Source organism: Dermacentor andersoni, chromosome 6, assembly GCF_023375885.2.
Source record: "Dermacentor andersoni chromosome 6, qqDerAnde1_hic_scaffold, whole genome shotgun sequence".
NCBI lineage: Eukaryota > Metazoa > Arthropoda > Arachnida > Ixodida > Ixodidae > Dermacentor > Dermacentor andersoni.
Genome location: NC_092819.1, coordinates 52,176,342 through 52,204,046, shown reverse-complemented (window position 1 = coordinate 52,204,046; position 27,705 = coordinate 52,176,342). Strand labels below are relative to the sequence as shown.

The following is a 27,705-nucleotide window of genomic DNA, read 5'->3' as shown; positions in this document are numbered from 1 at the left end:
GTCTCTGGGTGAAGCCAGCGTTTCGACACCGTTGTTCACTTAAATGAATGAATGAATTAACGTTTCCTTTATTGCTGTCCTCCTCAGATGTCCCGAGAAGCGACGTACAAACGTCATCACCAGGGATGGGTGGACGAGGTGATCGAGGATATCGAAGAACTGATCAAAAGAATAAGGTATGTAAACTGGAACAAAACCAGAGCTTAGCAAGGTCTTGATAACTGAGAGATAAAAGCAAATAAGGATAAAAAAACATATACACACACGCTCGCACACTTCAAGAAACCAACTTCGTCTTGCTTGAATATTAGTTCACCTATCAACACATGGGCTATAACACTATAACACTGTATTATCTCAGATTATTTCTGAAGCGTATACTTGTATTCTCTTGCTCTCTCAAATGATCACTTCCTGACGCACACCACCACGTATTCATTTAATGTTTGCGTCGAGCGCACGCCCTTTGCGGGATGCGCACGCACTTTATTAACGATGCTTTAGATTTAGACGCAGAACCCGAGCTGCAGCAAAGTTGAAACAGCCGACACTGACAAGCACCGCATTGTTATTTATGTGTGTGTATATATATATATATTATATATATATATATATATATATATATATATATATATATATATATATATATATATATATATATATATATATATATATATATATATATATATATATATATATATATATATAAAACCTCGAATGCGAAGGGCTAGGACAACAACGAGCGAACCTTTCTCGTCAACAGCATTTTTTAATAAAGCTTGACACATAACTCGTAAAATATCGTGAAACGATCCCAAATTCGTAAACATTACGAAAATTTCGGGAAGCTTGACAGGTATGATTTTGGACGAGCGTTAACGGGAGGTGGCAAGAGTTTACCCGGAGCCCGCCACAGCATCATGTGTGTCGTTTTAAAACGTTGAACCCGAGTTTACAAATCAACAATGCTTGGCGTACGGAGAGGAGAGAATTTGCGACTATACGTGCGAGCTCGATCAAACGTGCACTGTTTTTTTTCAGGAAAGCCAAAGCCGCGAAGGAGTCCGTGAGCATCGGATACTTGGGTAACATCGTTACCCTTTGGTAAGTCATTCAATTAAGTGTCGAGGCTTTCTTCTTTTTTTAGTTAATATCTTTAGCAGCTGCTCCCATATGAAACAGTGTCTTGCAGCTTCTCGGCAGCATAAATATAAAGTCTGGGCCGGTTTATTTTATCATATTCATCTTATTGAATGTTGAGTATTCATCTTCTTGAGACGAGGAGAAACGAATGTTTCATCTCGTCTTCCACGTGTAGTCATCTGGCTCACTTGCGCGTACTTCTTAGTCTGCCTTATCTGCTTGAGCGTGTAACAGAAATCCGTACTTTAAATCCCTCACTCGGACATAATGTCTGTTACTTGGTCGCGTGTCCGTCATTACACTAAGCTTTCTTCTTTGTATTTTTAAATAATGCAGGAAGTGTTCTTAAAAAGATGCCGCCGCTTGTAATGAAACTGTGCACTATGAAGTCAGTAATGGCAGCTGGTTGCCGATAGCAATGTTGCGATTTTCGTAACTTATAAAGAAATAGAAGAACAGTACTCCAGGGGGCTCTTGCTGAGATCTCACAATGTTGCTTCTGAACAGGCGACGACTCGGTCCGCGGTATTTCATTTGCATGCGCGTCTAACGTCTCCTTGGGTTGGTTAGTGTGACAAACTTACATTTTGAGACGCGAAGGTCTGTCTGGTAAGGGGCGCATTAATGAATTATTCAATCTCCTTCCCGCCAGGGAGCGCTTGGCGACGGAGGCGGAGACCACGGGCGAACTCCTGGCAGACCTGGGCTCAGACCAGACGTCCTGTCACAACCCCTTCAACGGTGGTTACTACCCCGTACAGGTCAGTGATTAAAGACCTGTACATGCACGTTGCAAGACGGTGCAAAGAGAACGGGAGAGGATAATGACGACTTCGACGAGATGTCCCGAGATAGAGACATAAAACTAACTGGGAAAGCAGTGAGTCAAACGACAACCTGATTTCGTTCACATATCCGCTGACGTGGTAGAGTACGGTGAGACGGAAGACGAGTACCAACAACGGAAGCTAAAGAAACAAACACTATAAAGGCAGTAGGTTTGCCAGAAGGACGTAAGTTGACCTTAGCGAGTTTTGTATATATAGGTAGCGCTGTCATCGCCTTCTGCAAGCGTGCCCTCTGGGGGCACCGAAACTCAATCTATGTCCGTGTCTATACCATTGCGTCTGCGCGCTTATTGTGACGCTGAATGCATGCGGGACTCAGAAACTCAGGGCTTGGCTTCCCATATATTTCTAACGTCGCCACGAGCACGGATCAAACTTTGACGTCAGTGGCTCAGGCGTTCTGCCATTGAGAACGAAAGTCATGGCTTCGGTATCCCGGCCGCGCAAACGGCAATCCGGTGTGACCGAGGATGAACTAAAAAAACATTAAAAAAAAAAACAAGCAAGCTTACGGATAATGCTTTTGAACGTTAAACCCTAACGACCAACCAACCAGCCCAGTGCAGCGACTTCAACAATGTTTAACTGCAAGGCACGTGTTGGAGCATTGTCAAGGATAAAAGAGCGAAAGAGCTGTACACTCTTGCAGGTACCCACGCTATATACCACCAGATATAGAAATATAGCAAAGAGAGGAAAGGCAGGGAGGTCAACCAGAGGCGTGCCGGTTTGCTATACTACACTGGTAGAAGGGAAAGGGGGAATAGAAAGTGGAAAGCCACCATGACTACCATTATGTCTTCATGCTAACTTCGAGGCTGAAAGTACGCGGAGCTCAAAGCTTCGCTTCACATACATGTTTAACGTCATCATACCTTGGCGGTGAAGCAGCGCACTGACAAGAACAAGGCGAAGACACACAAGACTACACGACACTTCGCCTTGTCCTTGCCAGTGCGCTGCTTCACCACCAAGGTGCCATGATTAATCACCAACTCGCCCTACTTTCCACATTACTGAGTGTTTAACATCGCCGTCTGCATGCACGCGCCAAAAGACGGGCATCTTAGGCTTGTGCGCAGACGGGCGCGATACAGGACAGGGCTTCGACGGCAGACGGCGCCACCAGACTGCTGGCTTCAGCGCACAAGCGTGGCTCCTGCCGACGCCATACGTGCCTTCTTCGGGACAGACGCGCCGGCGCTGACAATGGGGGAAGGAAAAGAACAATATTTTGCCCGCCAGGAATGCAGGAAGACGCGTGTACGCGCGGCGCACAGATGGCCGATCACGTCGCGGTGCGTGCGCAACAATGGGCGGCGGGCGAGGGAAGATGAAGAGAGAGCGAGAGAGATAGATTGAACGGCGAACGGAACGAAAATAGCAAAGCCGCGAAGGAAACGAAGAGGACCGCGAAGCAAGAAGCCGAAGAAGCAAGAAAAAAAAAGCGGGGAAAAAAAGAAAAGCGCGAGCTTTCGAAGAGAGCGTTTGCTAGACGAGCGAACGAGACGTAAATCGTCGTTGGCACCATGATGAAGTGCTCGGTGGAATGATTTATGCCACGCGCCCGCGTGAGCAGAAGGAAGCTCGCACGCTGTGTCTTCGAACTGTGGAACGACCGCGAGAGAGAAAAAAAGAACTGTTATGTTTGGGTTACGTGCGCCCTTAACAAACGTCGCGTAAGTAAAATCCGTTTGGCGAGAGCCGAAGCTGCAGAATTCGAGCCGAGCGCGAGGCCTACGCCCTCTGGCGAGAGAAGGCGCACGTACGATTCACAACATCTTTTGGCTTAGAATTCAAACTCTTCAACGGGGACCACGAAAAGCGCCGTTGACGGAGACGTGCCAGGGAATTTCGAGCGCATGTTTTTTTCTCTATTTCCGTCTCTCTCTCTCTCTCTTCAGTAACTTCAGACAAAGGAGAAAACCCTGATGGTCAATCTTTAAGTTTGTGGTTTTTATATGGTTATCGTTCCATAAGCTGAGATGTAACCGAGGCATATCTCTACGGCATCACGCTGAAGACAAGCATGAATGGTTGCACTATTTAAACAAATTATATAGAACTTGTGGTTCCTTATAATGCTATCTGTCGCTCCAATTTTCTGCCATTTCGGAACTCTATATACAGCCCAGGAGTTTCTCTAACCGTAAATAATGTGCATTTACAGATAAATTTGCTGCAACTTCTTTTCTTTGAAATACATATAGTTACGTGGCTGTGTAAGATAGATTCATTTGTTGGATATATCGGCGCCTCTCGGGAACTATGTTTTCGAACGTGAAGGCAAACAGAAACTAGGCGTACTGAGGCCCCGTGGGCGGAGCTTGTTTTGGATTCTTAGTTTGTAAACGACTCTAGCACATGCTCATACGGACAGCGACGTGCCTTAATCCCTTCCTTCCCTCGAATGCTGCTTATTCGATTTTTGAATATTGGTCTGCCCGTGCAAGTGGTATCGCCGGTGCCATGCAACTTAAAATAATAATTAAAGAAGTCAGTGAGCACGTGATAACCCAGCAGCGACATTCTGGCCACCCGAAAAGAGAGAGAGAGAGAGAGAAGGGAAGATGGAAAGGCAGGGAGGTTAACCAGACTGGCCACCCGAAAAGTTTCGAGCTTGCTCTCGAGCAGATAATTGTCATGGTGCTCAGAAATGATGGTAATGCGCGTTGCTAACTTAGGATGGCCTGCTATATGAGCTGTTGTCACTATTCGTACGTTTGGCATCATTTCTGAGCTTACTTCTATAGCGTATATCACACAACGCGCGCGCGTCGCGAAAAAGACGTTATAGAATACGGTGGGCTAGTTGTTTCAGCGAAAACCTAATCAACCACTAAGGACAAGGATATCACAAATAAATATGTTATGTTTTGGGCGACATACTAATCGCACCGACAAACATCGGGTGTTGTGCTAATACTCGGAGACGCGTTCTTTAACCGATCAGCTTTATTCCGTACTTAAATTTTATTTGAAGATCCTAGACCGCATAAGTTAGAACTGCAGAATTGAGCCCAGTTATTGCTCAAGGCATAAGCACCTAATAGGTTACTCAGCGATCGGGCCAGTTTTGATACACGCGTTCTCATCCCCAAAATCTGCGACGAAATAGGTTGGTATTCCGGGCTACACGTGTTGTAATGCATTGCACGACGTAAGAAGGGCTTTCTGGAAAAAGAGATGCTATCCCAGTTATTAACTCATTTAAAGATATAACCGCCCCACAAACAGCATATGTTCAATAATTGCATCCTTCACGATGTCCGCCGACGCCAGATAAGTGTTGGCAAAAGAAAAAAGAAACTGTTTATCTACACTGGGCTGTGTTTACGAAAAACTTCAACTTTAGCTAAAACACTAGGTGTACGTCTTGTTTCCTTAGCATTGGTTTGGCTAGTTTCTTCACGCGGAGGAACGCAGAACATTTGCCAGAAATCTTAGTCACGGGGTTTATGTTTTGGCGTTGTGGTGTTCCTTACAACGACACTTCCAGCAAAACATAAATTGTGACAAAAAACAAAGGACAAAATCCACAATAACGGTGACGCTCCGTCGAGGCAACATACGCGCCAAATTCCCAAGAACTCCATTATGGCGCGGCGTGCGCGCGCATTTCAGCTGTCCTCGCTTGACTTATGATCTGACGCCCCGCAGTTTCCACATGCGGATTTCTCTCCCCGCCTTTCTCATTTACTTGGTTTTTCTTTCTTTCTTTCTTTCTTTCTTTCTTTCTTTCTTACTTTCTTTCTTTCCTCGCAGCTGACTTACGAGGAGGCGAACGCCAAGATGAGAGAAGACCCCCGGAACTTTAAGATGCTTGTACAAGAAAGGTACGTGCACGCCTTGGTCACTACAATAAATAAATAAATAAATAAATAAATAAATAAATAAATAAATAAATAAATAAATAAATAAATAAATAACTAAATAAATAAATAAATAAATAAATAAATAAATAAATAAATACGCAGAAGTTAAAAAAGAAAAGATAACGTAATATTGAAGTTCATTGATCCTTTGTTTTTAGCACAGAGGTTACATTACTTAGCGGCTATGGCGTTGCTCGGTTGAGCCCGAAATCCCGGGTTCGATTCCCAGTCGCGTTGGCCGCATTCCAATGGCGGCGGAATGCAAGGACAGTCGTGTGACTTAAGATTTATATGCATGCTAAAAAAATTCCTAGGTGGTCAAAATTCATCCGGAGTCCTACTCTATGGCGCTTTGCCCTCACAGCCACATTGTCGCGTTGGGAAAGTATACGCTCATAATTTTATTGCACTATGACGAAAGAACAGCTTCAGGAACGCAATCACGTCGTCGAAAAGTCCCAGTACAAATGATTAAATAACAAGGATGAGCTCAATCACAAAGGTTACCTAAAAAAAAGTATATCAATGCCACTTAAAGAAAGATCGTTGAACGCGAAGCTTTCCCCCAATGCAAACTGAATCAAGCTACCTACCTTCAGCACCGCGAACGAATACGTGTGCCCTCCGATTATCGAAGGTCTACCCAAGCTGAACGTCTTGCAGGAGCGACTGATTGTGCCTCAACTGCCGTTCGTGTGCATCCGGTGCCTGACTCACAGTCGCGGTTAGTATACGGCATCAAGGGACAGATCGCGACAGACAGACAGACAGAAAAACTTTATTCATAGCAAGTGAGTTTGGACTCCTCTGGGTCCCTGGACCACCGCACGGTCCCGCACTATGTCGAAACGTTCATGCTCCTTTTGTTCATGACGTCGGCAGCCCGAGCCACCGCAGTAACCTGCGATGTCGGGTCCGTCGACGAGAGCAGGACCTCCCAGTCCTCCCAGCTAGAGATGGCGGGCTGTCCCTGCGGGGGAGGATCGGCAGGGCAGCCAAAAAGGATGTGGGAGAGTGTGGCGTGAGGGTCTCCGCATAGGGAGCATGTAGGGGAGATGCCACAGTAGTGGGATAGCAGCTGAGGGGATGGGAGAGAGCGGGTCTGGAGGCGCCTCCAGAGGATCTGTTAGGAGTGCGTCAGGGAGGGGTGGGGAGGAGGGTAAGTACGACGGTCCAAACGGGGTATTTGCGTGAGCTCCGCAAAGCTGTGTACCCGCTCCCTCGAGAAACCCGGATCGAGGCTGTCCTGAGCCCGGCAAATTAAACCTCGGGCCAATTTATCGGCAGCCTCGTTTCCGGGGTTCCCAGAGTGAGCCGGCACCCACCGGAGCTCAACCCTGCGTGGTAAATTCTGGGTGGGGATGTTCAACAAGTTCCAGGCAGGGCTGTGAATTCTGCCTCCGGCAAAGTTGGACAAAGCAGTCTTTGAATCGCTAAAGATGTATTCAGCATCCGAAATGGCAAGGGCTAAGGCGATGGCGGTCTCCTCTGCTTCCTCAGGTGTAGAGCCCGAGGGAAGATGGTGAGTTAGGGGTCGGGGTAAGGTTGGGTTGTAAGCAACTGCTACAGCTTCATGCGTTGTACATGCGGCGTCCACCCAGATGGCTTTCTCGACTTGTCCGTAATACTTGTGGAGGGCATTTGCGCGAGCTACGCGGCGAGAGATGTGATATTGGGGATGGACGTTTCGAGGAAGGGGTTTCACTACAAGGGGTGTATGAATGTGTCGAGGAATGGCTATAAGGGTTGACTGATTAGCGGGTATGTTGATGCGAAGGGAGGCGAGGATATGGCGGCCAGTGGCGCTCGCGGCAAGTCTTAAATACTGCGTCTGAAGGTGCGCCTCAACTAGTTCAGGAAGCGTGTTATGCATGCCTAATGCAAGGAGTTTCGCTGTGCTAGTGCTGCGAGGCAGGTTGAGGGCTGCCTTAGTTGCAAGGCGGATCATGGCGTTCACGCGCTCGGTTTCCGTGCAGTTCAGCTTGAGATATGGAGTGGCGTACAGAATGCGGCTAAGCGTAAAAGCATGTACAACTTTCATGTTGTCTGCTTCGTCTAAACCCTTGTGCAGGGAAGATGCGCGGCGTAGAAGCTGCAACACTGATTGCGTGGAGGCCTTCAGTGTTTTAAGGGTATGGTCATTGCGTCCGGAATCCTGCAGGTAGAGGCCAAGGATGCGCAGGGTGGGAGTGATGGGGATAGGGGATCCTTGTAAAGTGATTTGGATGGGTGAGTTAGCGGCAGATTTTGGTCTAATTAGGAGGAGCGCGGACTTAGAGGGGGAACATTCGAGTCCGATAGATGATACGTGAGCGGAGATCGTGTCGACTGCTAATTGTAGAGTTTCCTCAATTTCCCCGTCTGAGCCATGAGTGGTCCATGCGGTAATATCATCAGCGTACAGAGTATGTTTTAAGTGTGGGATGAGATTGAGCTTCTGGGCTAAGGGGATGAGAGCAAGGTTAAATAAAAGGGGGGAGAGGACCGCGCCTTGCGGGGTTCCAAATTCACCGAGTGTATAAGAGGGTGTGCTGAGCTGATCAATGTGCAAGGAGGCAGTGCGGCCAGAGAGGAAGGCGCGAACGTAGTTGTAGGTCTTAGGGCCTACCTGTAGTTCCTGTAGTTCCCGTAAGATGGCAGCGTGTCGAATTCTGTCAAATGCCTTAATGAGGTCAACCGCCAGGATGGCTTTAGTAAGATGGGGGATGGTATCATCAAGCACATCGTGCGTAATTTGAAGTAGGGCATCCTGCGCAGATAGATGCGCACGAAAGCCGACCATACTGTGGGGGAAAAGGTGATTTTCTTCCATGTACGTTGTCAGTCGGGCAAGGATTATGTGCTCAAAGGTCTTGCCGAGGCAAGATGTAAGAGAAATGGGGCGGATGTTCTCGAGGGTGATGGGCTTGTGAGGTTTTGGGATAAATATAATTTTTCCATGCTTCCAGGGGGCAGGGAGGGTACCTGCCTCCCAGCACTCGTTAAAGTAGGTAACGAGGTGAGATATGGAGACATCATCAAGATTTCGGATGGCAGCATTCGTAATTTGATCTTCCCCGGGTGTGGTATTGCGCAGTTTCAATAGGGCTGCGCGAAATTCAGATTCTGTAATAGGAGCGTCAAGCTGTGGTTGGGGTGAGCCCGTGTACTCGGGATGTTTGCAAGGAGGACCTGGGGTGGTATAGGTGCATTTCACCTGCGCGAGGAAGGCGTCGGTGTCCTGCCGATGATTATGAGTGAGGCGGCGAATGCTAAGACGCGTCTGAGTTTTAGATTGCGTGGGATCGAGCATATGGCGTAACAGGTGCCAAGCACGGGTTGTGGAGAGATTGCCTCGGAGGCCGTCACAAACCTGAGCCCAGTTAGCTTTGCAAAGAGTGGCACTATGTTGTTCTATTTGGGATTGAAGCTGGGTGAGTTTGAGTTTTAGTTTCCTGTTGTGCTTTTGAGTTCTCCACCTTCGCGTTATGTTCTCTTGAGCTTCAAGAAGGTGGGCGAGCTTACTGTCGATAACGGGGGTGTCTGGGGTAGTATCGAGCGTTTGGGTATGTTGGCGAATGTCTTTCTGTAACTGTGTAGTCCAGGTGTCTAGGTCGAAGGGGCCCTGTGCTGGCTGCGCTTGCCTAAATTTACGGAGCTGATCCCAATTAGTGTGCGTAGCGGTAAATTTGCGCTGAGGTCGGCGATAGTTCACCGCTATGCGAATCAGGTGGTGGTCGCTGCCTAGTGTGGCTTGCGTTCTTTCCCACTGTAGGTGAGCCAAGTTTCTACCAAGCGTGAGGTCTGGGCTAGTATCGGCAGTAACACTGTTCCCAACCCGCGTAGGTAGGCTAAAATCATTAAAGATGGTCAGGTGAAGTAATAGCGTATTATTGTATAAAACTGTGCCTCTGTGGTTGGTGCGTCGATAGCCCCAGTCCACGTGAGCGCAGTTAAAGTCACCGGCAACCAGTAGGGGGTTTGATCCGGCCATTTGGGTTACGGATTTGAGGAGTGGAGCAAGTAGGTGAATCGGCTGTCGTGGGAGAAGATAGCAGTTAAGCATGAACAGGGGAGATTGTGCAGGGGTGTGGGGTAAAATTTCGATGAAGGTGTGAGCAATAGGAGAGGTAATGTCGTGCTCCGCGTAATGCAAGGTGTTACAGACGTATGTAACCACCCGAGGAAGATCAGTGGAGTCAGAGGGGATAACAGCGTATCCTGGCAGTTGCCTGCAAACATTGGCATCCTGGATAGCGATAATGTCTGGTGGGGACAAAGAATTGGCGATAATCTGCTGCAGAGGGTCGCGCTTTCGCCGAAAGCCCCTGCAATTCCATTGAATAATTTGTAAGGAATTATGGTGCCTCGGAGGAGCCATGTTGAAGGGTGGCGGGGCGAAGGAGGAGTGCAGAAGGCGGGACTGCGGGAGGAGAGGCCGCTGACAGTCCAGATATAAGGTTAGCTAAACGCTCCTCAACCTTGGCCATGATGCTAGATATGACCCTATCTATTATACCGGTAATGGTAGCTTCAATCATAGTCTGGCACTGTGCAGTGACCTGCGCAGTAATGCGCTCTGTGAACTTGGATTCTAGGTTTTGGGCGAGGTCCTGAAATTTGGCTTCCAGGTCTATAGGTTGGACTGGGCTCTCATCAGGCCTCCTCTTTTTCTGAGGAGGTTGGTCGGACGGGTTGGATGAGGAAGATGGGGATGGTGGAGTGGGGGGTAGAGCAGGGGTGGAGGTAGAGAGGGCTGCCTTGAGCTGCCTTACCTCATCCCGCAGAGCCTTCACGTCCAAGTCCTGGGAAGTCATGATGTTCGTCTTGGCAACCTTGGAAGCCCATGTAGAGGTAGACGGGAGGGTCGTGCTAAGCGGGGGAAAGTCCTTCTTGGTAGGGAACTTTGACTTCTGGGGCGGTGGGCTAAGTCGTTTGGTGGCGGTATTTCTTGCCTTGCACGAGCCGGTGCCCGTGAGGTGCTGCCCCCCACAGAGAATGCAGATCGGGATGCAGGAGGGAACATCTTGCAGCTCATGCTTGTCCCCGCACCGCGGGCAGAGATCACTCTTGGGGTGGGGGCACACGTCGTGTCTGTGGCCCGGTCGACGACAGTTTGTGCACGCGTCTGGACATCCCTTGTACGCCGTGCATCTATGCACTACACTCATGTAGCGTATGGTGTGAGGGACTGGGCCATGCGCAAATGTAATCAATATGGAAAGGGTCCTACCCATTCTGCGGGCTGCGATGATATCAGCTTCCGGGTTGCGAGTCTGGAGATCTTGTAGCATCTCTTCCGGTGTTTCCGCCCAGTAGGCTTGCGAGATGACTCCGCGCGCAGCAGCGGGCGGCGGTGCGATGTACGCGGCGACGGGGTAACTGGTTTCTTGAAGGATCACTTCCTTGATTTGGACGAGGTGAAGGGCCGTTGACTCGTGAGGTGTAGCGACCGTGAAGGTGTTATTCGTCGGGTGAATCCGGAGGTGAAACTCTCCTAGGTCCCGGTCAGCGGCGGTGACTCGCAGAGCTTTCATGAGTGGCTGCGCCATGGCTCCGTTCAAAGCGAGGCCTCCTCTTGGTCGGAAGACTACCCTTATAGTGCCGGGAGGGAGTGAAGCAAGTTGCTTACTTCGCAATGCGATTGCGTGCGTCACGCGCAGCTGTTGTTGTTGAGCACGGTATGTCGGCTTGAAGGTCGCAGGGGCAGTGTCGGCCGGAGCACCGACGGCGGGCGCGGCAGGCTTATCTCGAACAGGGGCTGCATGAGGAGGCACAACCAGCGTTTCCGGGCTTGGTTTGCCTCCCTTGTACGCGCGGAGTATCGTGGTCCACTCACTGGGTCTGAACGTTGTCGGGTCGAGGTCTTCGCCTTGCGATTGCACCTCCATGGCTGTTGGGGGTGGGTGCGCTACCAGTGATTGGCCTAGCCTCTAGCGAGGCAATACCCAGTGCGGCGGCTGGCCAGGAGCAGACTTTCCGACATCGATACGGTCCAAAAAAGTTCGGATGTAGGTTTAGCGGTCGGCAGCGGCGGAAACGGAGGGGATTCGTGCGTATTCCGTGGTGACTGGCACACACAGCGCACGGCACCTCGGGAGGCCCAGGCGGGGGGCGACGGGCAAAGCTCGCGCCTCGGGAGGCCCGGGCAGGGGGCGACGGCCAAAGCTCACGTCGGATCGGCTCGGAGTGCGCGCCGACGGCACGTACGTTCTGTTCGGGCAGATTTCGGGGTCCGGAGAGCGCCGACGGCACGTCCGCTCACTTCGGGTGGCTGTGGTCGAGTCCAGATCGCGAGCATAACGTTTGCCCCAATGCAATCCAATCCTATCGGGATCAGCGCGGCGACGACGTCTCGCTTCGGTCTCATTGACGCGCACACTCGGATCGGATTGTCGACGGATACGCATGGCTTCTGCATGCCGTTCTCGATACACCGCATCGGACTTGTATACGGGCACGTTCGCACTCGCGCTTACGTTCGCGTATGGAAGCCTCATCTGCCGTGCGCTGCACCCGCGGCATACCCGTGGTGACGGCTGGGAATGCATTGCGTGACGCGCGTAGTACAATGCAGGTAGATACAGTTCGTCTGCGTAGTGTGGCGTTTTCCCTCTGGTCGAGAGCATGACAGTGTTCCCACTGTTCTTATCGGCACAACTGCGAATGTAAACTGTAGTCTTCTACGCAGATGCGTCGGTTGGCTTTCCTGCGGTGCGTTTTCGGCGCTCACGGACGAATCAGGGAAGAATAAAAAGAAGCTTCGCTTTAATGTAAGCAGAAGCATCGGGCTTCCCGTAATGGCTTGAAAACAAAGGTTACGGTGCTGAGCAGTCGAGGACGAAGTGAGACACAAACGACCTATACGGTTGCCAACTTCCAGCTGTCTAACTTCGTTTTAAGTCATGAACCAACTAGCTCAGCAACAAGTTTTGTTTTCCCGTGATGGACGCGTATTCTCGGAGGATCACTTACGGCGATACTGGCGCGTTTGCGTGAAGCAGTGCCAAACCAGCCAACCAGTTCATCCGGTCTTGCCTAAAGAGTCAATAAGCGCGCACTGAAAGTGGTATTGCGGAAAGCGATTACGTCCCCTGTGCGGCAAATTTTGTTGAGAAAAAGTTTATTTCAGCAAGAGACAATACGAATACTGAGTCACAATCACGACACAATTCTACCAGGACAATAACATGTACGAAGTACAAAGCATTGTGTACATGGCACGTTTTGAAAGAAGTGTCCGAGTCCTCACTCCCTAACGTGTAACCACGTAGACCCACGGAAAAGCACAGTTACACAAACTAATTGTCACATTACACAAAATGATGTTCAATATATACAGTATACACAGGGGTTATGTACAATGATGATGTACAATGATGTGACTTTACATAGTTTTGCAGCGATGCTATGAGATGTGTATATACACATATGATCATGCACACGAGAGCACACAGAGATCACGGGCACCTACATACGTGTGTATTCACTGAATACTTTTGATGGCCTGGCTGCAAGAACCAGGCTGGACGAAAATTAAGACATGCGAATCTATCCGCGCCACGGACAGGAAACGGCATGACCACTGTCGAAGGAACTCCTCTTCCCCAAGAAAGAACAACTCCTCTGACAGAAACGGCAGTAGCTCAAATTAGTGCCCCTCCAGAAGTGAAAACAGAGCGCGGCGACGATGTCTCCGCGGCAATTGCCTCGCACCGGTTACGCCACAGGCGAAGGGCCACCGCAGCAATTAAAGGTCGCGCAAAGCGGTCACGTGAGCAGCGACCAGATGTACTAAAGTGGTTAACTCCAAAGCCACGGAAACCAGCATGCACGGCCCTGCAAAATACCCTAACAACGACGCATTGCAGCAGCACATGCGTGTTGGATTCTTGAAGGGCGCCATTGCAGACCCGTCAGCAGACCCGTCCTACGTTCGACCGGCTCGCTGCTTCATGCTTTCGTGAGTAAAGGCAAGGCGCAAAAGACCAGGACTCAAGAAGGACACAAACGACACGACCGGTGCCAATTGAGACGGTGATCAGGTTGACGCACAAAATGGCAGGATCGTGTCCTTCTTCAGTCCTGGTCCTGGGCACATGGACACTGCGAAGATGGGACTATATGCCCCACCGCTCTAGTCTGTCACGCGTTGGGAGCACTTGCCACCCTAGACGCCACATGAAGTAGCTTACGTGGCCAGGCAGATATGACGTCGTTACCGCGTCCCACGACACATTATTGGATCGTGCGCGGCGCGCTGGCGGGACTAGAGGAAGCGGTAAGGCTGACATTGTATCCACAACACGGTTTTCGAGAACGTCTACATCAGGACACACCTGAAGTACGTGGCGATGAAACGCCACGGTCGTAGAGTACACTTTCACACATGTTTTCACGTGAGATAACTGTGGCAGTGGACTCTGTGTTCCACACTCCTCCGGAATTGCCAATGGAGCCAGAAGTGTAATGCAAAGCGCACTCTTGGTATGGCTGCCCTGGCATTTCACAAAAGTTTCTCTTCACTTCCCTAAAGGTACTGGGCAAATGCAAACAGTGATCAAATAGTATTTACGTAAAATATCCGCAACATATGGCTTTATACAGACATTTTCTTTTCTGCTATTGAAGATTGCTAGCTCTCTTATCGCTACAACTGCGAACGTGAACTGCAGGGTTCTACGAATATGTGTAAGTTGGCTTTTCTGCAGTGCGTTTTCGGCACTCACGTCAGACATTGAAAGCTCAGCTTTTATACGAACATGTAAAATGTGATCGATCAGTGACAGTTCCGGGCACTTTTCAAGAAATCAAGTCCGAAGAACAGTGACGTTCATTGTAGGTGCTTAGGTTATCTTCCAACGTATGGTTCTTATGAATTGCACGGTGTCAAATTCCGTATAGCTTGTGCGTATTGTTGACAGGAGATGACAGGTCGGTGTGTTCGATACTTCGCGGGGTGACTGGCGTAACGGGCGGAGTAATACCAGTGTTATAGGTTGTCAAGGAGCGAAACGACGGTGGGCGAGTCGGGGTCAGGCAACTAACGACTTTATTGGAAGAATGAAAGGGATATATATATATATATATATATATATATATATATATATATATATATATATATATATATATATATATATATATATATACATACAAAGAAGTAGTGCCGCAGTGGGTCATGCGCTGTTCATACATATAAGCGCGGCGTTGCCCTTATTCAGCCTTGCTACAACGACGACGCAATAGGAGTTGAAGCAGGTAATTTTGACGTGATGTTGTTAAACGAGAGTTTTATACACGACGGCTCGTGTCCGGTTCGATGTTCTTTTACCGGGAAATATACGAGAGGAAGGAAGCCGGTAGAGAGACTCCATAGCTCTCGAATAAGTCTCCTTCTATTCTACTCACCAATGGGGACATGGAGCGGCGAGAACGAAAAGGATGGACAATGACGACGGCGGTTAAACACATAGACCACGACGAAGCATTAACACGCTATGGGACTGGGCTAATCGGCGTCAAAGTTCACGGAGGAAACTTTTCGCTGGCCCATGTGGAGCGGGTTCGGTCAGCACAACTTGACTCGAGGACAATAGCGGTATACAGCAGGATAGAACAACAACACTACTAATTACCACTTCGCTTACGTAGTACTGCTATTTCTGACGTAATAGTTCTGCGGAAACCCGCAAGGTGGAGAGAAGTAATTAATTAAGGGAAAATGATACATCCACTCAATCGTAGCGATTGCTACAAAGGAAACCCGTGCGGGTTCCTCGAATGAAAAGCCTCGCAGTTGAAGAAAAATTCGTCCTGCTCCGGGACGAATTTTTCTTCAACTGCGAGGCTTTTCTTTCGAGGAACCCGTACGAGTTTCCTTTGTAGCAATTGCCACGATTGGGTGGACGTCTCATTTTCCCTTCATTAATTACTGCTATTTCTGCACCGACAAAAACGACCCAGGAAAGAAGAAGATATGCTTTTCTTTCGTGCTCTGTAGATAACTTCATAGCATGTCTACGAACTTCTTTGGTGCTTGATAAGCGCTATTCCGCTGTCAATTTTTCTTTTTTGTAGTAATATCTCGAACTTCTGAGTAGAGCAATGGCAACTGAACCAATCGTTTCCTCGCACTTTTTTTCCCGCACAGCCTACGGCGGCATGTTACGGCGATCAACAAGATGACCAGGCGAGGCATGTGTTTCTGGGATTACGGCAACGCGTTCCTTCTCGAAGCCTCCAGGGCAGGTGAGATCGATCAGGCGGTGGGGTGAAGAACAGCGAAGAAATAAATAACGGAACGAGCGAACCAGCGAATTATCGAAAAGGATTAACGAATGTTGGGACGAATGAATGACAAAATGAATGAACGCACGGCCGAATGGAACTACGAAAGACTGAACGAATAGATTTAGTGATGGTCCCATTTTTCTCTTCTCGTCGAACGCTGTGCTTATCAACTTTTTTTTTTTGCTCCGAATCCTAAGTGCGGGGTGAAGTGAATGAAAGAGCAAACGAATTAATAATCACATGAATGAAGGAATCAATCAAATATTGTAGGAGTGAATTGACGTATGAGTTATCTAATAAAGTGTCAAGTGAAATTATCTAAGCAGGCATCGTTTCATTATACATATATATATATATATGATTACGTGTCTACAGGTGCTGATGTCGGCCACAACGGTATCAGGTTCCGTTACCCGTCCTACGTGCAGGACATCATGGGGTGAGAAATCATTACAGATTTGCAGAGTTGTGCCTGCGCCAGCCTATCATAGACGCCGCAGATTCAGTAGCTGACGTGAAAACGATGCTGTTATTTTTTTGGTATTGCAGAGACATCTTCTCCCTCGGCTTCGGACCATTCAGGTATGTTTCGTGCGGCATTGTATAAAGACAACAAGAGCAGTGGTTAGGTTGACAATTTGGCGAACTGCTACGGATTTGTTAATATTTAAGGGCTAGCACTCGTGGTGTCTTCTCTGTCCTCGTCTGCCGCGATACGCTCAATTAGAAGAAAGAGGCCGTTTTTTTTTCTTCGCTGTTGAAGACGACTTCTTGTAGAAGAAACAAAAAATCAGCAGACTTCCGAATTCTTGTCGCGAGTTCCAACATCCTAGCCAATGAGATGATCAACGTGCTTCCATCCCAACCTGTTACACTTTCCCACGCATCCTGAAAAAGGAAAAAAAAAAAGGAAACTCACCAACTCGTTTACTGCGAGAACAGCTCGTTTTATAATATTCTATATTCGAGAATTCTCATATTTGCGATGAAGAACGACTAAAGGCAGAGTAAAAAGAAACAGAAAAAATTAAAAAAAATAAAGAGAGATTGCAGACAGAAAGTTAACCAGCATTACTGTCTGGTTGGCTACTCTGCATGGAGGAGAAAATGAAATGGTAGGAAAAAAATGAAGGAAATGTACTTCGTTGGAGAATTATTTATTTATTCGGTATACCTACATCGCCTGTACGGCATTATCGTAGGGGGGTTAAAATACAGGTGGTCACAATGGAAACATATTCAGCAACATCAAAAGAATACATCAGTAAATAGAACATAGTTTAAGCACTGAATTTCGCAAAAGCGGAATAGAAACTAACAAAGTACAAAACAAAGTGGAGCAAAGACATGGAGCAAATTTACTACATTCAGCTAGCATAAAGTAAAAAAAAATTTCACCTTTAAGGTAAGAGTGTCCATCAGGGACAAACCAAAAGCATCATCAAGCCAACAGATTCCAGGAGCACCGAATGAACACACTAAAGGGCGCGCTTTGTGGTTTTTTACGCGCTAAGGTTTCTTACCCTTTGTCCCGCGGCTAACATCCAGTAACATTTTGTGTTTATTTTTTACTGCGTACGTGAACTTATGAATGCGCACAGGCAGTAACTTCTAGAGTGTACTAGTACACTCTACATAGAGTGCTGCCAGTAATCCATTATTATTCTAGTATAAAAACAGGATGACGCTCAACGATCATTGCTTCCAGTATTCCCATTAAGGCCGCGTGTAGGACGCATACATCAAACGTCGAAATCGTATAAAAAATCTCTCTTGCAGGTGGGTTTGCACGTCTGGATCCAAGGACGATTTAGCGCTGACAGACAGCCTGGCTGCTTCTGTGCTGAAGGGCTTGCTCAAGACCAACGGTACGTGATGAGCTTAAGGTGTTAAAGAAGATTAAATTCTCCTCACGAATGTCGCCTTACGAAGTACGACTTAGATGGTTAATCCGAACATTTGAAAAAGCGACGTACAGATGATGGAAAAAACAGGAAGGACGCAACGCGTACGGCGGGCACAGACGAGAGATAGTACCCAACCTGTAGTTCGTATAGCTTGGTGAGCAAGACCGAAAGAACTACAAAGAGAAGTACAGAGAGATCGGTATCGTAACAAACGCACCACAGTCGATTACTATCCATTTTTATCCTTAGCTATACAGTTTTGTGAAGGTTACTTTTATTAGTAACCTTACCATTTTATTCATAATGGGAACAGCGCGAACAAGACAACGACAGAGTGAAAGGACACAGTAAAGACGACGGAGTGAAAGGACACAGTGGGTTCTTTCACTCCGTCGTCGTTTTGTTCGCGCTGTTCCCATTATGAATGTATACCAACTCGCCCAACTTTCCACTTTAATACATTGCCATTTTATTGCGCTCTAACGAGCAAAGAAGCACAACATAGCCCGTATTCAGACCTGCCACTGTTTTCGCATGTTGCGCTTCGAAATTCTGCAATTACGGGGCACAGAAGCTGTAGCAGAGAGGTCATTCGAGTAACAGACGTTTCACTGCAGTGGTTACCCGCACGTCCGTGTGCATAAACATGTCAGGCACGGTGGTACAGCGTCATGAAACAACGGCAACAACACATTGTGCATTTACATACGTTCCTCAGTAGAACTATATGTTCAAAGCACCACTGTTAAATTGTAGAGTAGAGCGTGGGACTAAACGAATTCTACGTGGAAATCCGTCTTGTGCTGCTTTGAGGTAGGGTGATTCTCTGTATGTGCTAGATGCGCTGTACGAAAAGCCGCCAGAGCATGTGGCGGAAGTTACCGGAGCCGACGTCTCGGACAATGATCCGGCAGCGTGTACAATGAAGTTAATCTGTGCAGAAGCGAACTGTTTCACTTTACCGAACGAAATTCGAGCCGAGGCTCTTATGGGCTTGCTAGCCTTTTGCCGCGAATCCTTCCTTTTGGAAAAGGTGACAAGCTTAGTTTCACTGTGACGTCTGCTCTGTTTGAGCTTGTTCATTATAGTGCCCACCGGTTGAGGCTCTCGGATAGTGAGTGGCATTTTCACCGGCTCGCTGCTTCATGCTTTCGTGAGTAAAGGCAAGGCGCAAAAGACCAGGACTGAAGAAGGACACAAACGACACGACCGGTGCCAATTGAGACGGCGATCAGGTTGACGCACAAAATGGCAGGATCGTGTCCTTCTTCAGTCCTGGTCTTCTGCGCCTTGCCTTTACTCATTCAAGCATGAACCAACTAGCCCAAGCAAGATTTTTACTCATGCTCTCCATCCGCAGTGCCGGAGCACGTGAAGCAGCAGTACAGGGACAACATCGCCTGGATCGAGAAGGCGGCCGACCACAACCTGGTGAGTGATTCGCAGCGCAGAATACGCCGACCCACTCCACACCTCACATATTTAAGTGAACCCGTGCTCTCAAGCTTTCTTTTGCCGACCGCGGCTCATTGCCGCCTTTAGTGGTGGTAATTTTTCGGCAGCGAATAAACTTCAATCGGCTTCTTGTTTACATTTATGGAAAAAAACCCGAAACTTACCACAGGTCCTTGCAGGGTTTGCAAGCACGTGATCATTACAAACATTTTTAGCTCTCACATTTTTTAGCGCTCATATATCTGTTCTCTCTTGTCATTTGTTCAATGACGCCCCCCTTACTCAATGCTCCCCTTGGGGCCTGTAAGGTACTTTGAAATAAATAAATAAATAAATAAATAAATAAATAAATAAATAAATAAATAAATAAATAAATAAATAAATAAATAAAATTCTTTAGAACTTGGGAGCGTGGTCGCGTTCTACTCACCGGCTGCGCGCTCCGCAGGTGGTCGGCTCCCAGGCTCGGATCCTCTACTCGGACAAGACGGGCAGGACGCAGATCGCCCTCGCCTTCAACCTCGCCGTTAGGGAAGGGCGGCTCAAGGTATGCACCCTGCGTGCAGACACACGACGCCGACTCTTTACGGTATACCCGAAGTAACTTTGCGCGCGGCGAAACGTCAGCAACCAGCAGCCATATTATTGCGGTCCTGCTAATTTTTACACTGATTCTTAGCAGCGACTCTGCAGATTACATCCACTTGTTTTTGTTGCGCCTTTTTCAATGGTTCAGCACACGCAATTCTTGAACAGCTCACGCGAAAACTGCTCCCTTGCACGCTTTTGCATTTAAGTAGGCTTCACTGCGCTACAACACAGGCTTCACTGCGCTACAAATAAGTAACGCGGCAAAGCAAGCTTTCAGCGAGCTGCAGTTTTTAAGCGCAGCTTTCATTGCCGCCTCCCTGAACTTTAGGATTGCGGGCAGCTGGCTTCTGCTGTCTTGCCGATTCTACAATTTGAGCCACCAACTACGTGCCCGGATAAAAAGCTTGGGCTACTGAGCATGCGCAACTGGGCATGTGCCACACGTGTCGATGCCGATAACATGGGTGACTGGGTTTGCGCAAATAAGCACGTAGAGCTAGGTACATTGTCACGTTGTTGTGACGGTGAGCAATGGTAGTGGAGCAACGCGAGCCACGAGACCAATTGTTTAATTTGGTAACTTGCGCAAAACAACACAAGTAACACTCAGCACAACGATAGCGGCGAGCACGCTCGGCGATCGGCGAAACTCCGGTTTGCGTGTCGAGCGCGTCGGCTTTTATACACGACTCGTCGAAGGTTCCAGCGTAATTGCTGGTGCCCGCGTGTCTTCCACAAAGTGCGACACAGTTACCTGTCGCGCATGCAGTCTTGATTACGCAAAGTTCGGTGACAACGGACAAAGGATAGATACAGAAAAGGCGCGCCTCGCGGTGAGCAATAACCTTTAATATTGGTTGGTCGGTTGGAATATTGGTGCGTTTGTCAACGTGAAAATTCTTGACTAATCCCCCCAAAAGTGTGTGGGTTACTCAGCAGGTGCCCGAACAGACAAAAAGAACAAGAGACAGGAAGTCACGAAGTCGAAAACAGAAAAAAATTAAGGTGTCGGCATCAAAAACAGCCTAGAGTGCAAAGAAAGAAGTAAAGGGAACAGAATTGGACCTGAGCCTGCAATGAGCGAGTAGCGTTGAGTTATATAGAAGCGAAGAAGGACAAGCGAAGTGCAGACATTTCAGTGACCATCACAAAAAGCTTCGCTTATAACCGATTTCCTCAATATGCGTGGGATCCATCGAATTTTTATCCGACGCCTGTTTTCTTTCTTTTCTTTCCTTCCCTTTTTTTTCATTCCTAACTTCCTATGCCTAGCTAACTGTTTGAGCTATTCGTCTTAACAGCTCCTTCGCGTGTACTAAGTCCAAGGTTTTCTCCCACAGTAAAACACGCCTGGGTCCTTGCTGTGTAGGAGAACCAACACCAATCGCGGACACAAAGTTGCCCGTTACGCGTTCTTATAACTCGTGCCGTTAAATTTGACGCTGGCTGGTTATTTCTCGCGTTTGTACACTTTTTGTTTTGAAGCACAATAACCATTTTTTGTTGTTGCTTTCATTCACTCACGGCTAGGGCCCAGTCGTGATCAGCCGCGACCATCACGACGTAAGTGGTGCTGACAGCCCGTACCGGGAGACATCTAACGTGTACGACGGATCAGCCTTCACTGCAGGTTGGTACAACATTCTCGAAGAAAACACCCTATTAAAACGCAAACAAACCTAAAAGAGTCACACGTTGCTACGCTCTTAGTCTTACTCGTAATGTTAAGGGAAATGTCTTTATACATGTTTTTATGCTAACTGGCTCAATGAAACACCAGGAAACTTTTTTTCGCCTGATTGTTATTAACAGGTCAATGTTTTCCACCGCAATGGCACAAGGGGCACTGAAATTGAGTTATCTGCTAACCACAGACAACCAGTAAACTAACTATATTGACAACAAGAAAGCTGCAAAAATAAACAATTGCTGCACTTACAGCTTTCTCTATGAGAAGAATTCATATGCCTCATAAAACCCGTATTCAGATACAGGGTTCTACATAAAAACTGTTATGTTCCATTATAGGAGGCATATATAGGTCGCATGTATCGTATGTGATCATTGGATATGAGAGTTACAGGGCATACTTTTTTTTTTCGCTACGGTTGTTGTTCACAGTATAGTCAAGTTCGTAAAACTAAGAAAAATGACTTCAGCTAAGCGAGTAATAAAAGAGAAAACCTTTTCTCGGATCGCTAATAGCACTTTACCGTTTACAACCGCAGTGGCTCGAGAAACGCTCGACGGAGGCATTTGCTAAGCACGAGCAGTCCTTCAGTAATCGAACTATAAACTTACAACAACAAAGCTGCAAGTGTAACCAATCATCCGTACCATCGCAATATCGACGTACAGGCTGCTACTAAATCGACCGCTACTAAACGTAAAGTTGATAGAAATCCCGAAGCGCACGCGACGAACCTTTGCACTCTTCTGAGTTTTTGTAACGTCGTTTTTGTAACGTCGTTTTTGTCCAACAAGCTCGCCACGTGGCAACATTTGCTTCTCCTTTTTCAGATATGGCCGTGCAAAACTTCGTCGGGGACGCGCTGAGGGGAGCGACGTGGGTGGCGCTTCACAACGGCGGAGGCGTCGGCTGGTAAGTACACGCTTAGAAAGTCGACATAACCTTCAAAATTTCAACTTCATTTATCCCAATTTAACTTCATTGAACTTCATGTCCCTGTCCCACGGAGTGAATAAAAAGTTACCTTCGATGATATATTCACTGAAAGGGCCTCACTCGAAGCAACATGCAAGAAGACAAGGGTGTTTCAGCGCACCTATAGCACTTCCATACTGTCTCCGCCACATGGCAGCTTTGTTCGTGCTGTAGCTATGCTGCGCAGTCCTGTGAGGCGGATTTGACTTGGCCAGTACCAGCTAAGATGGCAGGTGGACCATAATATAGCAGGAATAATGTTTACTGTTCGCAATACCACTATTAAACAAAAACTACAAAAGACCGAAAGACAGGACATCACAGAAGCACAGAAGTCAGGACAGTGAGGCTGAGTGACAATTCCGAAAAACCACAGCATTATTCGAAAAGAAAAGAAAAGAAACAAAACGTTACCCGCAGAACACGAAATGAGTAAGGCATGAGAAATACAGGAATGCATCAAAATAAATTTGGCGTAAGAGTCACAACTCCACGAGATTATGATTGTAACTGGAGATGGCAGGGAGTAGTAATAAGAGAAAGGCATTGAGATTAACAAGGCTGAACTCGGCGGTGTTAAAGAAAAATTCTAAGAGACCCATGATGGCTCGCGTCGTTGATTTTTATTGCTTGGCCAAAGGTACAGTGACACTTTTTCACTCAACAGAACGTACTAAGTTGGAGTTTAGGGACAAGCACGGCGTTACTGCTGCAAGAGGAACCACTTGCATTCCATTTGCTTAGTGAACACGACAGCTACGCACATATCTGGTATTTTAACGATGTGTTTGCTTACATATTTTAGGCAATAAGACATCGCGGAAAACATATCTGTTTTTTTTTATTAATAAGGAGGTAAACTATATGGCAGCATGCGCCCCCATAATAAATATACGAGTTCGAAACATTTGCGAGGGTGTCCTTCTGAGGTATCGCTAGGCAATGAGACACACTGCTTTCTTTATTGTAGCTCTGTCCAGCAGATTGACAAAGTAAAATCCATGACGGAAGGGGAGCACAATTTCAATATGAAGGCTTGCTTTTACGTCCGCAAACGCATACTACTCGTATACGTTGAATTTTGGAGGCATGCAACGTTCCATAAAACTCATTGCGACCTATAGTGACTCCACATGACGTTCCGGCATGTCACCGTGCATTTCAAGCTTGTTTCCGCTTTTTCGCAGGGGAGAAGTAATCAACGGAGGATTCGGCTGTGTCCTCGACGGAACCAAGGTTAGAGAGCAGTTGTTCTTTTGTCTAATCCTTCGTTAAATGATTTATTCATTACGAATTGGAAATGTTGGCAACAATGAAACAACTGAGGCTTATGTTTAACGTTCTTATCTGCCCGCGTACTCCTAGTTTGTATCATTTATGTCTGCGTATTTGTGTTTATTGTATTTAACGCTTAGCTGGTGCACTTTCGTGTTCATGGACTCAATTGTGTATTGTGCAAATTACGTCCTGACGTAATCCCAACCTTTATGTAACGCTGCTTTCAAGGCTTATGTAAGGTAAAATAGTGAAATGGATATGTCGCCGGCTTCTCCACAACATCAATGAAGGATGATGAATGAATTAAATCAATGAAGGATGATGATTCCTGGAGAAAAACATTGTAGCTATTTAGTAGTTTGCAGTCAAATTCGCGGCTGTCAATAGCAAAAAAATATGTCATAAGTAAGTGGCAAAGAAATACTATAACAGTCTTCATAGCCTGGTGTACGGATTGCATTTAAAAGACATTTCACAGATAGCACATTAAACAAAAACATAAGGAGATAAAAAAACCGAGTTCTTTGCACATTCAACGCAAGCGTACCACTTCATTCGGCCACCTTTCTTTGTCAGTGTCAGTGCGCACGATGGAAAGTGAAAGGTGGGAAAAAAAAAATCAGTGGCAATTTAGCGGTAAATGCGAGAGAAATTCGTTAGCATTATGTCGCACCTCTTTGAAGTCCCGGATTCATGATTTAGATCGCATTCACCAAATTGCAAGTGCTGTTGAGGAGCTCATTCGGCAAACGTGTCCTGTCTCTTTGAGGAGAGAAGTGCAACTGACGGGGGCTCGGAGCCGACCACCGTCATTCGCAGTATATATATATATATATATATATATATTATTCAAGCTCTCCCATCCCCTCTATACCACGTGACCCGCTTTTCACACTTCACATACACTTTTTTCCCTTTAACTTTCACACCCCTAATGCTGACGCATTAAAAGAAATGCCACTCAATGCTGTAGGGACTTGCACAAACAAGTCTTGTGCTTCCTCAGTTGATATGCGCTTGTAGCCGCTTGACGCTATAGCATCCGGTTACCCAGCCACATGTTCTTTTTTCGTCTATATATATCACTGGGGCCTCTCTTTTTTCACAACTAGTGCGATGGGAGCCACGTCAATGGCTTCTCGGTTCCGCAAAGCCGCTTGATGTGATGGAATTCGAGCGCCGAGCGCAGATGTGTACTTTTCATTCGCCTATATTTATCCTCTGATATCTTTTCTTTTTTTTTCACGCTGACTAAGTACGTAACTTGACGACGCGCTTCATCCTGGCTGCCTTTTCACTGTTTTATCTCCCGTTCAGTCAATGAATCAATCAGTCAGCTTTATTAGTTCATTATCAAAAAGGTGCCTACTTAATAATTGGACCAATAATCGACAGGGTATACTTGCCGGCCTAAAACAAACTGCATATATATAGATACGTCACGTGAACAAATTAATAAAGGGAAAATGAGACATCCACCCAATCGTAGCAATTGCTACAAATGAGTGAAATAATGAAATTATCAAATTTAAATAAAACAGCAAAAACAGAAACGGAACTTCAAAAATTTAGAGGCTGAGCTCTTTTCCAGCACCGTCGAGATAAAGCAGCGGCTTTTCTTATTCTTCCAGATATTTTTCTTTGTCAACGCCGATTTTTCATTGTTACACGAATGACGCCAGTATACATGTTTATTGATTCGAATGCATGCGGCGCAGTCGTGAACCCACGGTATGTAAAATGCCATGACACGTCATCTGGAGGTTCAAAGGTTTGTCGGTTCCGCTTTCTGTCTGCCTTTCCCGCGCGCATTTCGTCCATCAGGGATCGTCTACAGGTCTCTGAACGCTTTAAAACTCTTATCACATCGATGTCTATATCGCATTGATCGCTCTATCTCTACGCATCGATGTTTAAAGGTAGCCATCGATGTCCCTAGTTTCGCGAAGGACAGACACTTCATTTGATCAATCAACTATAGACTATCTATATATCGATTGTACATTTCAGGAGGCGGACGGGCGGCTGACGACGCTTCTCTCCTGGGACGTCAACAACGGGGTGAGTCCGCTTTGAATTCACGGGTTGTTGTACCAATGGCGTGACGTCACGGCTCTGCGTTTCCAGAGCAGCGTTTAAAACGCGTCAGAGAACTTGCCGCTAATTTCCTTCTTTCTCCCCCCCTCTCTCGCTCTCTCTCTCTCTTTCTCCGTCATCTTTGTTTTCCCCTTTCCCGTTCCCCTGGTGTAGGGTAGCCAAACGGACATTATTCTGGTTAACCTCCCTGCCTTCTGCTTTTCTCTTTCCTTCCTTGTCATCCCCGTCACACGAATGTGAAGCCATCGTAAGATGACGATTCGTTGGCGCGTTGTGTCCCAGATAACGTTGGCCAGGCTCTCCAACAACTTAAAAAAAAAAAGATAAATAAATAAGAAACACGGTGCGAGATACGATTTTAAGACCGACGGTGCTCGGTCGTCAGACCTCTGATGACCAAACACCGTGCGTCCTTATAATTGTATCTTGCACCATGTTCTTGTAATCTTTCCTTTCTTTTTCTTTCTTTTTTTTCGTTGAACAGCTTGGCTACCGTTAGCTGGGACACAAGTATATTGTGTGCTAGGAAGAAGCAACAAATGCTTATAACCCCTGCTCTTGAACGGAGTTGTCATCGCTTCATCCTCACAGGTTGCGCTGCCTTCTCTCTCTCTCTCTCTTTTTGCCTTAATTCACACATAACCCCATGACGACGCGACATGACTCGGCCTCTGTTCTGCCCGGCAGGTTTGCCGCAGGAGTTGGTCTGGCAACAAGTACGCCTACGAGACCATCCAGCGGGCCATGAAGGACGACCCGGCTTTGCTTGTGACGCTGCCCAACGAAGCGGACGGCCAGCTGATCAAGAAAGTGCTGGCGGGAAAGAAGGTTTAAGGAGCGACCAAAGCGTTCTTCAGCCACGGCAATTTCGAAACGCGCTGCTTCGAAAACCGTGGCGTTATATTCCGGACACTGCCGAGTTCCGCTAAACTCGTCGAATTCGCCATCGCTGCCAAGTGCCCGAATAGCTCACACTGGGCGGATGTGTCCTCTCTGATTAGCTCAAAAAATATATATATACACGCCAAAGATGGCGGAATGCGACAGCATGCCTGAATTTGGCTGTCTTCCTATACCCCGTGTTTCTTTTTCTTCGTTTTTTTTTTCAGTCAAGAATCACTCTGCCGACGAAGGCATACACTGCGGGGGTTAACTGACTGACACGTCAGCAGTGACCAGCAAAATAAATGTTTCTTTCCGTTCTGTCGTCGCCTATTGCATGAAGGAGTGCTCGAACTGCAAAATCCGGCTGAACAAAACGAGAGTGTGGGTTTGAAGTGGTGCTAATTTAAAGTTTTCTTCTTCGAGCTGTTATAAAAATTGTGCTTTATAGTGAATTGTGTTGTCCATAGGTGACATAAAAAATGTGCGACGCCGCCCCCCCCCCCCCCCCCCCCCCCGGCGATCAAGGATGCGTCCAGGTGGGAGGCTGCACTTCGCAGCCCGGACCTGGATGAACAATTCTGGGCTGTCCAGCAGGCTCACGATGTGGCCGCGAGGCTTGGCCTTCCGGTCCCGACGTGGGAGCGGCCCGCTTAGTGATTAATTATCACTACTTGCAGGACCAAATAAAGTTT

The 27,705-nt window shown here is 47.3% G+C and overlaps 1 protein-coding gene across 1 annotated transcript in view; it reads left to right on the top strand.

Annotated features, from left to right (window-relative positions):
* Positions 1 to 27,331, top strand: part of LOC126522912 (urocanate hydratase-like) — a 38,142-nt gene extending 10,811 nt beyond the window's left edge. Inside the window, exons 8-22 of the mRNA XM_050171755.3 lie at positions 88 to 176; positions 1,042 to 1,104; positions 1,796 to 1,904; positions 5,757 to 5,827; positions 15,996 to 16,093; positions 16,511 to 16,574; positions 16,685 to 16,717; positions 17,915 to 18,003; positions 19,403 to 19,473; positions 19,946 to 20,044; positions 21,619 to 21,718; positions 22,609 to 22,690; positions 23,941 to 23,989; positions 26,042 to 26,092; positions 26,816 to 27,331. Of these exons, the coding sequence (XP_050027712.2) occupies positions 88 to 176; positions 1,042 to 1,104; positions 1,796 to 1,904; positions 5,757 to 5,827; positions 15,996 to 16,093; positions 16,511 to 16,574; positions 16,685 to 16,717; positions 17,915 to 18,003; positions 19,403 to 19,473; positions 19,946 to 20,044; positions 21,619 to 21,718; positions 22,609 to 22,690; positions 23,941 to 23,989; positions 26,042 to 26,092; positions 26,816 to 26,962 (1,215 nt within the window). The 3' untranslated portion in view covers positions 26,963 to 27,331. The remainder of the gene's footprint in view (positions 1 to 87; positions 177 to 1,041; positions 1,105 to 1,795; positions 1,905 to 5,756; positions 5,828 to 15,995; positions 16,094 to 16,510; positions 16,575 to 16,684; positions 16,718 to 17,914; positions 18,004 to 19,402; positions 19,474 to 19,945; positions 20,045 to 21,618; positions 21,719 to 22,608; positions 22,691 to 23,940; positions 23,990 to 26,041; positions 26,093 to 26,815) is intronic.
* The last annotated feature ends 374 nt before the right edge of the window (positions 27,332 to 27,705 follow it).